The 15883-nt window shown below is 41.5% G+C and overlaps 1 protein-coding gene across 1 annotated transcript in view; it reads right to left on the bottom strand.

The window, feature by feature from the left end:
- Window positions 1–15883, bottom strand: part of adgrb1a (adhesion G protein-coupled receptor B1a) — a 110253-nt gene that overhangs the window by 35558 nt on the left and 58812 nt on the right. Inside the window, exon 17 of the mRNA XM_041941849.1 lies at window positions 5268–5394. Within this exon, the coding sequence (XP_041797783.1) occupies window positions 5268–5394 (127 nt within the window). The remainder of the gene's footprint in view (window positions 1–5267; window positions 5395–15883) is intronic.

Below are 15883 nucleotides of genomic sequence, written 5' to 3'. Positions count from 1 at the left end.
CCACATGAGCAGAGGCAGAGACGCTCCAGCTACCGCAGCTGAGGAGGTCCACGGGATGCCAATTCCTCCAGAAATCTATCAGATGAAGCTGTGCCAACGTTTATGGCAAACAAATATGACTGCTTAAACAAGTCGCACTGGCATCAATTACACAGAATGGATCTGAAAATGGATACGGCCGGATGAGAAAACTACTGATCCAATAACTAATCAAAGAAAAGTCATACTTCCAAATAAGTGGAGGTTGTTGTCTATCACGTAAGAGTGATTAATGCTGGAGAAAGTATACAAATCTCTGCTTAATGATGAACTCTGAGCTGCCTGACTCACTGAAGGTTCTCTGATATTAGAGCTGAAATGATTAGCCCATTAATTGATTGATCAGTCAGTCAACAACTCAGAATGAGCCATATTCAGAGTTGAGATAAACCCACATCTGGAGGAGTCAATGACAAAAAAAGAGAAAGAACTCACATTTTGGTATTCATAGTGAACTTATCTGAGGACTAAAGGGCTAATTATACTTCCTGCCACTGCAGAACGGGTCAATCTCATGATTGCACATTAAGTATGTAGCTGGAGTCAGAACACGATTAGCCTAGCTTATCATAACAACTGGAAGCAGGGGGGAACACAAGTGTATCTTGTTTATTTCATTAGTGGTTTTTGGGGGAATTACGTGCAGGAGCTGTTTTGGGTTTTTTTATGGACGGGAGCACAGCACAGTGACTGAATGCAGCTTCCTGGACACCCCCAGAGTCCCACACCTAACCCCCATACACTTCATACACTTCAGTTTGGATTAGGTAAAGGAAGCATAATGTGTTAATTAAAGAGCTTTAGATCTGCTGGCAGGTGGATCTTGATACCTTTTGGGCAGTCTTAAGCCAGGCTGCAGTGCAGACATGAAAGTGGCATCAATCTCCTCCTTCAACACTCAGCAGGAACATGAATAAGCACATTTCACTCCACTCATAAACTGTTGTTTTGAGTTGGCCATCTTAAATTGCAGACTCTGAATACAGCATTGAGGCCACATCGCTGAGACTTCTCTTCTACAAAACTCTGCTTTGCCTCTGAAATCAAGTAATATTCTATTTTGATGTAAACGTACATTTCTACTCCCATTGGAAATGATTTTACTTTTCAGCAGAGCCTCACAGGGCAGCTCCAGTTGTCTAAGCGTGACTTCCATTAATATTTTGGTGCCCTTTCATAGATCAAACACAAATATATTCTCTGGAATTTGAGTATGCTGACAGTCAGGTGGCCCGAAGCCCCGCAGACCTCAGCCAGTCCTCTTTTCTTATTTGTTACTCTACGATTGTGGGCTAATTGGCCAAAAAGGCTTGTCGCTGCATTGACAGGCTCCTGACAGCACATTCAAACTGAAGAAAAGGCTTACGCAGGCTTACAACATCCAAAATGATACAAGCACAAGCACATTCCTTCATCCTTTGCCCCCCTCAACACACACTGGGCTCAGGTTTTGGGGCTGTTGCCTTTGACTGCAGTGCATTTTTTTTCTGTTTTTCCTTCTAAACGCCTCCATTGAAGTTGGACTGAGCAAAATGGACATAAGAGGTGGCAGCAAGAGAGCAAATGATGGAGTAAGCAGAGGAAGAGAAGGAGAGCTAAAATATAATGCAGCATCAGAGCGTGAAAAATGGTGTGATGAAATGACGAAGGGGTAGAGAAGAGAGGAACAGGAGGACGAGAGGAGCGAGGGGGAAGACAGAGAGGAAAAAGGAGGTTGGGGTGTTTATCATGCTGGAGCTGTAGGAGGCTAGCTGCAGACAGAGCGGCTGGACCATTTAGAAGCTACTATGTGTTGCAGTCGGAATAATTAGCATGGCAACCATGGCTGTCTCACATAATAATAGGATGTGGGGAAAGGGGACGGCAGAATGTGGAAGGAGAGGAGTTGCCTTTTCCTCCATTTCTGGAAAAAGGAGCCACCAAAATTTAGCTTCCCTCAGGTTGCACGAAGCCTCCAGGCAGCCGACAGCCTGTTCACAGCGCTGTCGGCTGCACAGGTGGATGCAGGCTGCAGGAACAACTGCAAACTGCAGACACCCCATTACTGGCTGAGTAATAATTATTGGCTGCTGTTCATATTTCACATATTTACCCACCTGAACAAGACTAAAATCCACAGCCGTGCTAGCAGCTCTGTGAAGCTGTACTACTATGGTTACAGCAGTGCTTTAAGATAGCTGCTAACATGCTCACGGTGTCAATGCTAACAAGCTGATGCTCAACTTAGTTTAGCATGCTAGCATGCTAAGATTTGCTAACTAAGCTATGGGGCAATTTGAAATTTTGACCTACAGAATAAGTCAAAAGGCTGCATATTATAATTCATCTACAGGGTATTAGGGTTGTCAATGAATATTCTCATTTTTAATATTTATTCTTTTTCTTTAAATCAAGATATTCAGTTGTGAAAATGTATATTCAGTTGTGGAAAAAAGCAGCACTACTGTGCATGATGGACAGGAGTCACCAAACCGCTGTATCCACTGTCCAGTGATCAGCTTATAATGAACTAATATCAAAATGTTCCACGTGCCGTTTCCCCCACTGCTTCTCTGAAGTCCTCCCTCTCTCTCCACCAAATGACCAACTGGAAGCTCTGCACACATCATCACTTTCATTGACTGAAAATGAAATGTAGGTCAAGATGACAAGAGCGATAATTCAACAACGTGGTATCGGACATTATTTTAATATTATAATGTTTTTTTTTTAATGTGTAGGTACGTAGATCTTTGAAAAGATGTGTTCATGTTGAAATAATATACAAGTAGTATGTGTCTTGTTGTCTTGGTTTTCCCTCTTATGGACAGAAGGTCAAAATGCATATTTGAAAACTATCATTTTTTGTAAGTTTAAGTACTCTAAGTTTTTTGACAGTCCTACAGGGTATCACAAATAGTTGTACCAAGCATGGCAATCCATCTAATTGTTGTCAAGACATTTCATTCAAAATTGCAAATGTCGCCAAAGATATGAGATCACAAATGCTGTCAGTGTCTATACAAACTACTGTGCCAATCCATCCAGTGGATCCTGATTTATTTAAAGGACAAGTGACAACTTTGACCTGCTGGTGACCCCACATGAAAAACCAGGGGATCACAAAAATCTGTGGAAGTCATCCTCTGGGAACCAGGAATGTCTGCTTGTCTGGCAACCCATCCAATATGTGTTGAGATATTTCTGGACTGCCTGGACCAAAGTGGTGGACTGACAGATCATCAAAAAGACCAACACTGCTATCCCTAGAGCCATGCCACTGGCACGGCTAAAAGTCAGCTGATAAAATTTAATATGAAGGGCAGTGAAACATGCCCTCATTCTCTGGAGTCTTTCCTAGTCTAAAATTCTTCAGAAGCAGGCCCAGACTAATCCATCAGGGGGCTCCTAATGACCCCCATCATATTGATAATTTAGTAAAACTAGAGCTGAAACATTTATTCCACTAATCAGTTGTCTGATAAACAGAGTATTAGGAAACTATTTTGATCATTTTTAATTTAAATCATTTTGAAGCATAAATGTCAAACATTCAAAGCTTCTCACATGTCATAATTAGCTGCCTTTATATGGTCTTATGTGATCAGATATTGAATATCTTTGGGGTTTGAACTGCTGGTCAGACAAATCAAGGAATCTGATGTAACCCTGATCTTTAGGAAACATTTCTTTGCTATTTACTGACTTTTATTGACCAAATAATCAATTTGAGAAAATTAATTAACTATTATTATTAATATTAATGGGTCCTCATAGACCAAACAATTCAGTGGTTGATTGAGAAATATAGTCCATACTTGCAGCATGTCATGCTCCTGCTGCTCTCAGTGATGCTGGTGAAGCTGACTATAAGTGAGCTTTAGCTGGTACACATATTATTGGAACTTTGCACAGAGCCAGGCCAACTGTTTCCCCCTGCTTCCAACCTAAACACTATGTCAGGCTAACCTGACTCCAGCTTTTACTTTAGATGTTGAACTATTCCTTTAAATTGACTTTGACCAACTCTCTGTCAGTCGACCAATTAATTGACGAACCAATCATTTCAGCAGTGAGAACACAAAGCACAAATGGAGCACACCACTGCAGCCTGTCAGCATGAGGACCGGCATGTCGGATGCTGAAGCCATCAAAGTGGGCTGCACCTCCTCTCACATCTCTTCCTCTTGCTACTCTGCTTCAATCAAAACCACAACTATCTTTATCAAAAAGAAGCAAATGTGCTAAACTCAAGGTGGTAAAGCCTAGCTGTTTCATCTGTGTAATCCACCGTTTCCCTGGCCTAGCCTCCCTTCTAGGCCGTGCAGGCAGCAGGATGAACAGCACGCTGCCTCCTATGTCTTTAAGAAAGCCTCGGTGCTCATGCTGTTACCAGGGCAACTAGTGAACAAACTGCTTCCCAGGCAATTTCCAGTCTAATAATAACTAATCGCACTGAATGAAAATTCCCCACAAAGACACTGCCCTTTCCCCAAAGAAACTAGGGCACATTTGAGTCAGTGGGATAGTGCTGTGATTTAAGCAGACATCTCACTATCAGACACACTGCTGGCTCTCTGCGTCCAGCTGCAGCCACACTGTAAGGGAGCTGTGTTCTGTAGCCCACTGTAGCTGCGAGTCGTATTGAAATGTGCCTTTTGTCAGATTATTGCAGCACCATCTCCATGCACGGGGCCTGGTGACCATGGAGACACCACTGACAGTCGAATATATTAACATATGCTAATGTGAAACAACAATAACTGTTGGAATAGGCACGGTGAAGGGGGGGAGGGCATGCAGGTATGATCATTAGCTGTGACATGATCCAACTCAGCCTGTCCTGTATGGAAACCTGACAGTCATCACCACCATCTTAATGCACAGGTTAGCACACTGCTGCCCTTCCTGTGTGCTTTTCTTCTTGGAGCACAGAAACAGCCAGTCTGCTTATAGGTGCACCGTGAATTAAGCCCCCCCTCCCCCTAAATAAATAAATAAATAAATAAAAAATAAAATCTGGCCACACTATAATAACGTTTTGCAGTATGGTCTTGGCATGTCCAGACAGAGAGAGGGAAGGTGGGGGGAGAGGGAGGATCTGTTGATATGTAATGACAATGACGCCCTTTGCAAAAAGAAAAAAAAAAAAAAAAGAACAGCTAATACATTCACATTAAACCCCACAAAAACACACACACCGTCTCCGATACCTTTAACATCAACGAAGTCAAGGTTGTCGGACTTACCATTTCGGGATTTAGCCGTGCTAAAATGGCGAAGGTGGACAGTCTGTCACACACGCATTTGGTTCTGAATGAGTCGACTAGCACGGCTTTGCAGCCCCTGGCAGACCAGGATCCCAGCAGAGAGGAGCTGCACGGGAGGAAAACACACACACACGCACACACACACACACGGGCAGACACACACACACAGAGAGAGAGAGAGAAGCAATGCGGTGAATATAGGCAGCCCCGGCAAAAGCAAAAGACAGCGGTTCAAATCCCACCGCGTTCCACCGGCTTTTTAATCCACTTTACATCTCCGCCGGATGCAGGCGAGGGCGCACCGAGCGAAGTGAGCGCGGTGATGAGGAGGCTGTGAGGCGGCGTGCTGCAGCTCTCTGCCTGGACACATCTACCGACACACTGCTGTCAGCCTCACACAGCCACTCTTATTATCTTCTTTTCAGTCGTTTTCTTTTACGTCCATTTATTATTATTATTATTATTATTATTATTATTATTAATAATAATAATAATAATAATAATAATTATTATAATAATAATAATAATAATAAGTAAGTGATTATAAGGATAAAATAATGACTACAGTAATTTATAAATCGCTATTGCCAAGAATTATTATCAGTGTTTTATTATACTGCCTTATGATAAACTTATTGAAAAAGTGACGGGCGGCACTGGTGCTGATGATGCTGGGGATGGCGTGCTACAGCCGCGGTACGCCGGTCCATTCATTGAGGACATTGTTAGTTTTTGTGTAAGTGCATTTAACTGAAGACAAAGCCTGAATACGTACAGTGCATATGCCCTCCAGGAGAGCTGCGTTTCCATGGTAACAATCAATCACACCTGCTGACAGCTGACAATAGATCACATGGTAGTAGAAAAAAGCGCAGGTGTAATTAATAACATTAGTAATGGCTGCATTCTGTTCTCTGAGATGGCTCCCTGAGACATTTGAATGGAATGGAACCACCATTAATGTTAATATTAATTACACCTGTGCTATGACACATCTACAATTAAAGAGGAATCTTAATTTCTGCTTGCTGCATGGAGCACTTGAGGAAGAGGTTTTAGAAACCTCCATACCCCCAATTCAAGTTCAATGGCTGCTAATGCCGTTTATCTGATAAGGTCCTCATTACTCCCCACGAAAATGATGATGCAAAGTTGGGTATAATTAAAGATAAGTCATATGAGGTATTAATCCACATTAAATTATCATATGATAATATAACTTTGTATCTTAGTATTAGTCAAGTTTGACTTTAAAAAGTCAAAAGTATGAGATTTTGACTTAAAAATGCCAAATAACTACAAAATTGTGTAGTTTTTACTGAGCAAAACATTTTTGGAATTTGGAAAAATAACAGCTTTTGATAAAAATGAATTTGACTTTGACTTAGTAGCTCTTAATTTTGACTGAATGTGAGTATATTTGTGTCTGTCACTCCAAGCATTTATTCTTTTTTGATTCTCTGTTCCTTGTGGACTGGGCTTCTGTAGCACTGTGGCACAGCCAGCATAATCAAATAAGAAACAATAAAATAAAATCGTAGATTTATTTCTTACAGTTTTGAAATTAATTGGAAAAAAAAAATCTAATGGACAGAGAGACTTATCACTTGTAATGTAAATTCAAAGATCAGATGAGAGCAGAGTGGCGTTGGTGCTGCCTTTATGCTCTTAAATTGGCATTCAGTGACACGGCAGCTAGCTAGTGTAGGCCTGGAGATTTAATTGAAAGGGCACAGGTGTCAAAACAAAGCTCTCTGGACAAGTTTTCTAAGAGGCCATGCATCGGGAAAGAGGAGGAGACAACGGCAGTCAGGAAAGAGGGAAAACTCGGACGCCAACACTGGGGACGCAGCTCCACCCTCCAGCTCCTCTAACCCAAAATCTAACCTCACCAGCCGCTGCCCCAGCACAAGGTTCGGTCTCCCCTAACCCAGTATCAACTGCTCCAGCAACTCAGAGCGTGATTTTGAGATAATCATTAGGCTTAGAAAGGAAGTGATGAGAAAGAATGATATTCCAAACTGGGATTTTGCAACCTGTCCTAAAAGGAAACTGCCTCCCAGGTTCAGTGACTCTCATGTCACATCAACAGTTTGACGATCTGCACCCATTCAGCGCAGCCAGGATCCACATATTGTGGACTGCTATTCTGGACAAACAGCATATGGAACTGAGAAACTGTTTCGAAAGCGATTTGTGTGGAATGATGAAGGTGCCGATGTTGGACTCATTTGGCCAGATGGAGGAACTTCAGTCACCAAGTGGCCGTTTTGGGCTCTCCACTGAAGGCCCTGAACTTGTAGAACAGATAAAAAGAAAAGTAATTGGGGGTCATTCTTGTCCCTGACTAATCCAGGTTGCCGACTTCAGTCCCAAACACATTTTTCCAAACATTAGTTGTTCACTTCGGGCACTGATTACTCCTCTGATAAACAAGCTGCACAGTTGAGCGCTTGTTTTCCACTGTTAACCGGATCAGAAGGAGCAACAGGGCAACTATGCTCGCAGGCTCTGAACAGTTTATCTTTCTTCCATTTGAAAAGGAGCTGACAGAGATTGGAGATTTGATTAAATTTGTTCATTTCTCGAGACCAAACCCTGCCATCTTGCATTGTGATGCTGTGTGCTGATGCTGAATGTATCTTACATACATGTTTTTGGATTGTGAATGTGATCACTCACACTTTGCTATGCTGTTGGATAAATGATGCTGAACACATGAATGTGGCATGTTGTCATTTTGTTTGTTTTAGCCATGTAGGAGCATGCAAATAGCATGTAGCTTCACCTAAAAAAACCGGGTGTGGCAACCCTTGCTATTAGAAAGTCTGATGTGATGTAGCTGCATGTTCACTGAAGAGACCACTACAGTCACCGCAGCTTCATTTTATGCAACACTTGTGCAATGATGTTACTGGGCGAAGAAATAATGAAAATAGTGAAGAAATAATGTTGCAGCTTGCCTCTGACACCACATTTCTTGAAATGATTACATGTTACTAAGCAACAGTAAACAAAACTAGTAACCTGCTATCAATACAATGTGTAAAACTGATGGAAGGCAAATACTCAGAATGTTTTAATGATATCTCAAATAAGAGTAAACTGTTATGACTGATCTGCAGACATTATACACCACAGACCCATCTGAATTCATATTTGTGGCTATGCTACTGTTCTGTTCTGATTGAAAGCTACACAGCAATGCACAAAAAACACTTTTCACCTTGTTCACAGAAGGTCAGTGGTGTAAAGGGGTAGATGTTTTTGTTGGTGAATGGAAGCAGCTGTAGGGTTTGGTAATTTGACACTTCTCAACAGCTCCATTTGACTGGACTCCTCACACAGACTGGCCTCACGTCACTCCGCTTGAGTGCACAGAGAAATTAAGCAAACAAGTCAAACTGATGAAAAGGCAACCGAGTGTTATGAATTAACAACAGGCAGCAACAGGCGACAGACTTCAGTTCTCCTCGCACACATTTACATCCACTTGATTGACTTGAATTTACATTGACTTGATTGAGCAGCACGCTGGTTTTGACTCAAACTTGTACTCCGGCCACGGAATCCAAATTAATTTGTCAGGCACTGACAATAGCAAGCACTCGAAATGTCAATCATCATGCTGCTTTTTTGAAAGCTCAGAGAAATCTATAGACTCAACATAACCTTACATAGTCTATTCAAATATAGGATAAAGCAACAAATCACTGTTTTCTTTCTTAATGTAACTGTTGTTGTTGTATAGGCCTATAGACCTATAAAAGGCTGTCTCATTTTTTCTCTAACTTTAGAGTATAATTGGCATCCCGGGAGGTTGTCAGGACCTAAACTGCAACGATTTCTGGAAGTACGCTGTACCGATTATATAATATCAATACCATCACTGTGATGATGACATATCCTTTACCCAGCACTCGCTGATGTGTAATTATCATTTTCCCATTTTCTTTCTTTAATGGGGCAGTTTGTGCCTGGATTTCTTATGGCGGTGTAGTTTATTAAATTCTAAAGTTGTGTGACACAGCATTGATATATGAGGTGAGCAGTCGCCACTTGTTGATTGTCAAAACATGACCTGAAGGCTCATCTCTGCCTTTCACTGGTTCAATTTTACCATGACCACCCACAGAGTGCAGGCTTATATTTCTGCATCATATGACACATCAAGTCCAATTTCACCCCCAAAGAGCACAGTTGTGTCACGTTGTGGCTCCATTACGACTGCCGGAGACACTCTGCTGCCATTCCAGTCAGTGTGCCAATGTCAACAGAAAGCATGAGCAGAGTGACTTATTATCTTCACTCCCCAGCTCTATCTTTGCTGGACCAATTCAGCTTTCTGACAGGTGAAGTGAATCTGTCAATGCATATAAATGGCTATATTTATAGACAACTTAAATAAAATATATCTGTAATTATTTGTTTCACTTGTTATTGACTCTTCATTCAGCATATAATGCCAGACTAGTTTGTGTGAAATAATGAAGAACTTATTATGAAGATTAGTAAAAACAGATCCATAAAGTAAAGCATTACAGCCTGTGTAAATATTTGCTGTTGAAGGAATTCAAACACAAAAGATGGTGTGCAAAACAATGCTAAACAGTTCTGAAAATGTGGCAGCTGAGCAGCAGACTATTTGAAGACATTCACAACAGAAGCGTGACGAGCCGTGGCACAACTGGAACACCATGGAGCCAAACGCAGCGAACATGAAGGGTGACCTCCACACCGAACCTGAGAGATCTGGTTTAAAATCCTGATTAAATACAGTGGGGTGCCAAATTGAAGGAAAACCAAAAATGAAGTGTTTTAGTGTGCTATAGTTCTGCCATGAGCCTCCAGAACAGCTCCACAGCTCTTTGTCATACATTCTCTCAGTGTGTGGAGCGCTACTGGAGGGATGAACAACATACGTCCTCATTTAGTGTTTGGATGATGGTGGTGGAGGATGCTGCCACTCCAGAATTTCCCATCGGTGTTCTGCTGGTTTGACTGTGAAGGCCATAGCACCTGATTCAAGCAATCAAACCATTCAGGGAACCCCCTTATGACATATGTGGAAGACTGCATTTGTTATGTTTCATTTAGTCAGGCTTCTCCTTTAATTACAACACCCTCAACAACAAAAAGAATTAGCGAGAGCATTTAGCAGTCACACCCTCACACATCCAGTGGCCTCATAACTTCATAGACAGAAACATAGAGCCCAGACTCTGCTTGGTTTTGTGTTTGTCTGGTGTGTGTGGGTGTATGTGTGTGTGTATGTGTTAGCCCATGAGGTGACTCAGTGCTGACATTAGCACATCACCTCTAACAGAAATCCAATATATTAGGACTCAGTGCAGTTTCTCTGTATGGCTGACGTGATTAGGCCTCGCTGTGAGCCACACAGTAGCCTGCAGACAGTCCTGCCCCACCGTCTAATTGGATAATTTAGGTGCTGGTCCAGCAGCCCTGCATGGAAGAATGTTCTCTGCCAAGAACAGGCCACATGGATGAAAAGCAGTCTGCCAGCGCAGAGGAAATATATAAATATGGGCTGTTATGTTGAAAGCTATAAGCAGGAGGCCTCCAGCTTGATGTTTGCTGGTTGGTTACAAGATCATGTGTACTAACAGGGATTATCTCTGATACAGCAAAATTAAAAGACTGAATGTGTCAGCCAATACCCGATTTAACTTTAAAAATGCTTATTTGTCAATTAAAATGGCATTAGCTTTATTTATTGTCGTTTGATATGCACCCTGACTACAAAAAAAAAAACAAAAAAACCCCACAAACATTTGATGTAAATGTGCAATGTATTGATTTGCATGCACGAGTTGGAGACCACTAACAACATACAGATGGTTTGTTAGCTGGTGAACATATTGCAGCATCGAGCAATTAACCAGGCTGTGTTTCTCAGGAGATGGTGGAGACCAAAGCAGAGCTGAGAGGAGAGGGAACATTGCACTTCCACTCGTCAGGTGGACACAAACCCAGGTCCAAATGATAATACTGCTCAGTGTCTGCAGGCAGCTCTCTGCTATTATGTTTGCTATAACAACTGTAAAATGTCATTCTATTGTTTTTACACCCCAAGTAGAAAATCAATGGAGAATTAAAGGCTCACTAGACCCTCACATTCAGCTAGAACCCTAAATCCCAGCAACATGTAAAAATGTAGCAGAGGAGTCGGGGGCAAAGGATGTAATAGACCCCAGAGTCTCGCTTATTTTGTCACTGTGGGGGGCAGAGAATTCTGCTTAACCAAGCCAAGCGGACACACAGAGCTAAGTCTGAGCAGAAAGAACTGTTTTCACAACTATTAACTGTTTTTGATATCGCTCACAGCTGTAATACAGGTGGATCTGCCATGCCATCTTTTCAAATGAGAGGACGCATCAGTAAAGTGCATGACTAGGCAAGCTGATGCAGTTGGATTGTGACTGGACACTGAAGGCAACAGTTTCAGAAATCAAAACTCTGACACGTGATGTTCTGTCAGAGGTAGGGTAACAGTTATCAGTGTTCTGTAACTGAAACAGATGCTGAGTTGATTAGTGAATGGATTAGGATTCTCTGAATATAAATACTGCTGAACGTGTGCAGTCTGTTTCCTGTAATGCAGCTGCTTTCGATTCAGAAGTACTTGTAAGCAAACATGCCCCCTGCCCACCAAACTTCACTTCCTCGTCTATAATTGTATTGCATTAATTGATGGAAAGTCCTCTGTGGTCAGCTCCAGCATCTTTGATGAGCTGCTCCTCAACATCAGCTCTAACCCTGTAAACTAGCTGAGACAGCCAGCTTGATTTGTACGATCAGAAACGAGGCTGGTCAGTGACTGCAGTCTGGTAAACAATGTCTGGCCTACACACAAATACCTCTCTCCTCTGATTCAGTCGGAAAAGATCTTCTGACCTGCTCTGCAGTGACTGAAGTCATAAAAGGTCTACTCATGCTCTGTTATGTGCACAGATCCAGCTAAATGTTAAGTTTTTAAAGGAGCTGGCCTGCTCTGACTACTGACAGAATTTCTGTGATGTTGCAGGGCAAGCAGCACTGACAGCAGCGTATGAGAGGAAGTGAATTAATAATCCATAGACTTTTTATAGTTGTAATAGTTTTTTGGTCAAAATCATTCAGGGCTAATTTCCAAATATTACTGACGAAAAACATTTTTCAACAGCAAAAAAGTGTGGCTTGAAAGACTACAGCACACCAACATGTGACTTCACAATAACAAGGTACATTAAAGAAAAGGATATCACTATCCACTCATTTTTAGCTGTGTAGCATCTCATTGCGCACCACCTTCTCTTCATATGATTTAAAACAGAGTGTTTAATTGTTAAGAGTGAAGGGGTCCCTGGAGACTGACCATGAACTGTGCTGCAGAGGACCTATATCTGCATGTTGTTCCCCATCCCTCTCTTCCCTCCAATAGAGGCATAAAATGCCCCAAAGATTTAGATGAAATCTCTTTAAACTGAACTACGAAGAAGCCTAATGGGAAAGTTGCCCAACAGGACAATCTACCAAACACGTGTATTCCTGGGAAAGTGCTGGAAATGACAGATACTCTCCTAGACTGCACTCCCGCTGTTCAGGGCAACAGCAGTCTGATGCCAAATCACATTCAGTTCAAGTATTTATAGTACATCAGGCAAGACATACTGTAAACAAAACAAAGTAATAATGTCAGTGTGAGTGAGAGTGAGAGAGACAGAAAGAAGCTGCTGATGTTCTTGTTATTGATTTCGGGAGATTAAAGCGTGGTGCAAGTGAAGGCCCAGGCTGTTTCACAGCTCTTATCAACATGACAAGGACGCCTCCTCAGATTCCAATTTCTCTGCTAAATATTAACTCATTAATCATAGCTGTTGTCCATGATGGATTTTAATTTTGCATAGAACACGTCTCCACCAAGCCCCAACCCCCAATTCCACACCCATACTCAGAGAGATTAGACTCTTAGTTGCTGCTATGTTTTTGTCATTGTCTCTCCTATAATGCTGTTTCCCATGCTTGTTGATGGTGGTGACGTCCCAGAGGTGACCAAGGTCAACATCATCAAAAAGACATAAAATTTCCAGAACATTTTCATTAAAACTGCTTCGAGCATGGTTTTGAATTTGTAGATACCGTAAATTGTCAGATTGGAGTTGGTATTTAAACAATGACCAAGCCTTCAATAATATGGCCCAAACAAATAAGGGCTGGGTAAAAAATATTTGGGAAAGATTTGGTGACTTTAGTTCCAATCTACTGCTCTGAATGTCAGCTATTGAATTCTAATCACTTCTCCAAAAAATTAAATTAAGAGCAGGGAACAATCACGCTTCGTCTTTTTCCACTTGATTCATTGGTCAGTCCATAATATGGCAGAAAACAGTGAAAAGTGTCATCTTTATCTCCCAAAGCACGAGGCGATATGACGGCCGATTTCCTCAACTAGCTCGTTTTAACATGCTGTTAATGTTTGCTGCCAGCAAGGGAAGGGATTATACCTTTTGTGCCACCAGGTCATTGGTTCACAAAGCAGGTAAGACTTCTCCTGGCGTTGTTCATTAATTGTGTGCTTGTAATAACGTTTCATCCCGCAGTAGAAGGCCATTTACATTAACTACGTTTTATGTTATAATTTCATATCATATCAACATTACCACATTCAAACATCTGTATAAAGACATGAAATGATATATATTTCATAACATTGCTGGTTTTTACAGTAACACAATGCAATTTGTGGCACAGGAATTTTCCAGAGTACCAATCACAAATTAGTGCCTGCCAGAGCAGTCAATGGGAAGATTTGACACAGTAATCAGAGCTCAAAGAGATGATGCCCACAACACAGTCTGACAGGACTTAATCTGAGCTGGCCGATGAAACTAATATCTGACTCAACACTACTTGGCTAATGGTTTAACAGACAGGTTTTGGCTGCTTGTAGAAGGCAGAGCCATCATTGTCAGTAGCGCATGCACTGGGGTATTTCACTTTTTCAGTATCATACTACACATGTGTCATGTGGCTCTCTTATCCCTAGTATTCATAGCTGTCAGTGGAGTCAGACCTGTGGCCTGTCTCCACATCAACAGCAGGCTCACACCTCCCACTGCAACGTCTGCAGCCTGTTGTGTTTTGCTTTGGTTGTTTGTCCGTGTGCACTTAAATATAAAACCTTAGTATATTTATTGTTTATTTCACATTAGGTTTTTATCTGTGAATCTGCTGAATACCTCCTGGCTTTTACTCTCAGTGATTGAGAAAGGGCCTATATTATTCTACTTAATATAATATGATATAATATAATATTTGTTAAACTGAATAAGAATTTATGTTTGAATATGAGGGATTGATTGGCTCCGGCTGCCATTAAAAGTCAAATGAAAATTTCCTAGGAGACAAGGGGCAAGATTTTGGTGGAAGCATTCTGGTTTCATTTGTAGCATCTTTATAGTTGAAGTAGTATTGACCAACCATGTTTGAGCAGGCTCTGGTTGCATGGTCCATGTAAAGAGGAAAAGAGGTGGAACTCATTGGCCAAAATGTAATCTCAGAACCCATCGGCTATTACCTGATAATGATTTCATTTTTGTCATCTTTTTTAAAAATTTATCTGCATTTATGTGCCGATATGAGTTTATAGAGATTAGCCGAATGCCATCTGGAACAAAAATAAGTTGCTAAAGTTTCTAATCAGGCAGTTAACAATGACCACAGCACAGAAAAGGGCGACTTGGCCCAGATACCTGTTATCCAGATATCCAGATATCCACTGGCTGCACCAGAAGGCCGAAACACTGGCCGTTGCCCCCAGAAGCTAAATCGGCATCAGACATTGGCTGATGGGTTCTGAGATAACAGCAAAGCAGAACCAACTGCAATTATTTCATGAAAGAAACAGTCATCTTTTAATATAAGCCTTTAATAAAGGCCTGGTTCTGTCTGCACTTGAAGTGAATAAAGCCTCTATTTAAGAGTTTATGGTAGTTCAGAATTTCTTATAAGACTGCTGGTAGCAAAAAGTGTGGATGACTGAGGGAACTGTCTCAACCGTCACTTTGAAGCTACATTTATACTATTTCATTGTTAGGGCCAGCCACCTTATTAATATCTTTCAATTTTTCTTTATTTTCCCAAATCACCTCTGCCTCTGTGTTTCACTCTTTGTCTTGCTCCAGGTCTATATGTGCCAAGCCAAACTTCTTTTAATCCCTTGACTGAGGCCATGAATGTTCTGCTCTTCGTCTCTGTAACACAAATGTTCGCACCCATCTAAATGCAAATGTCCAAACCTAAATTGCCTGCAAAGGCTGCAAAATGTTTGCCTCTTTCTTTTTCGGTCTCTCTTTCTGTTACTCGGGGCTCACACTCTCACATGCTCACACTATTTTCTTGTCTTAAACACATAGGACACTTAAGAGCAAGGAGCAAATGAGCAGTGCTTTGAATCTGGCCACAGAGGCGGTAAAACTGAACTGTTGAATATGTATGTTTTAACTCTGTTTCTATCCTGTCACTCTCGCCACTCTCTCTCTCCCTCTCTCTGTAGACTCTGAACTGCTCTCTATCGTACACGCTGATGTGTGTGT

Source organism: Chelmon rostratus, chromosome 8, assembly GCF_017976325.1.
Source record: "Chelmon rostratus isolate fCheRos1 chromosome 8, fCheRos1.pri, whole genome shotgun sequence".
NCBI classification, from domain to species: domain Eukaryota; kingdom Metazoa; phylum Chordata; class Actinopteri; order Chaetodontiformes; family Chaetodontidae; genus Chelmon; species Chelmon rostratus.
Note: the sequence above shows the minus strand (reverse complement) of the source record. Positions and strands in the feature narration are given on the sequence as shown.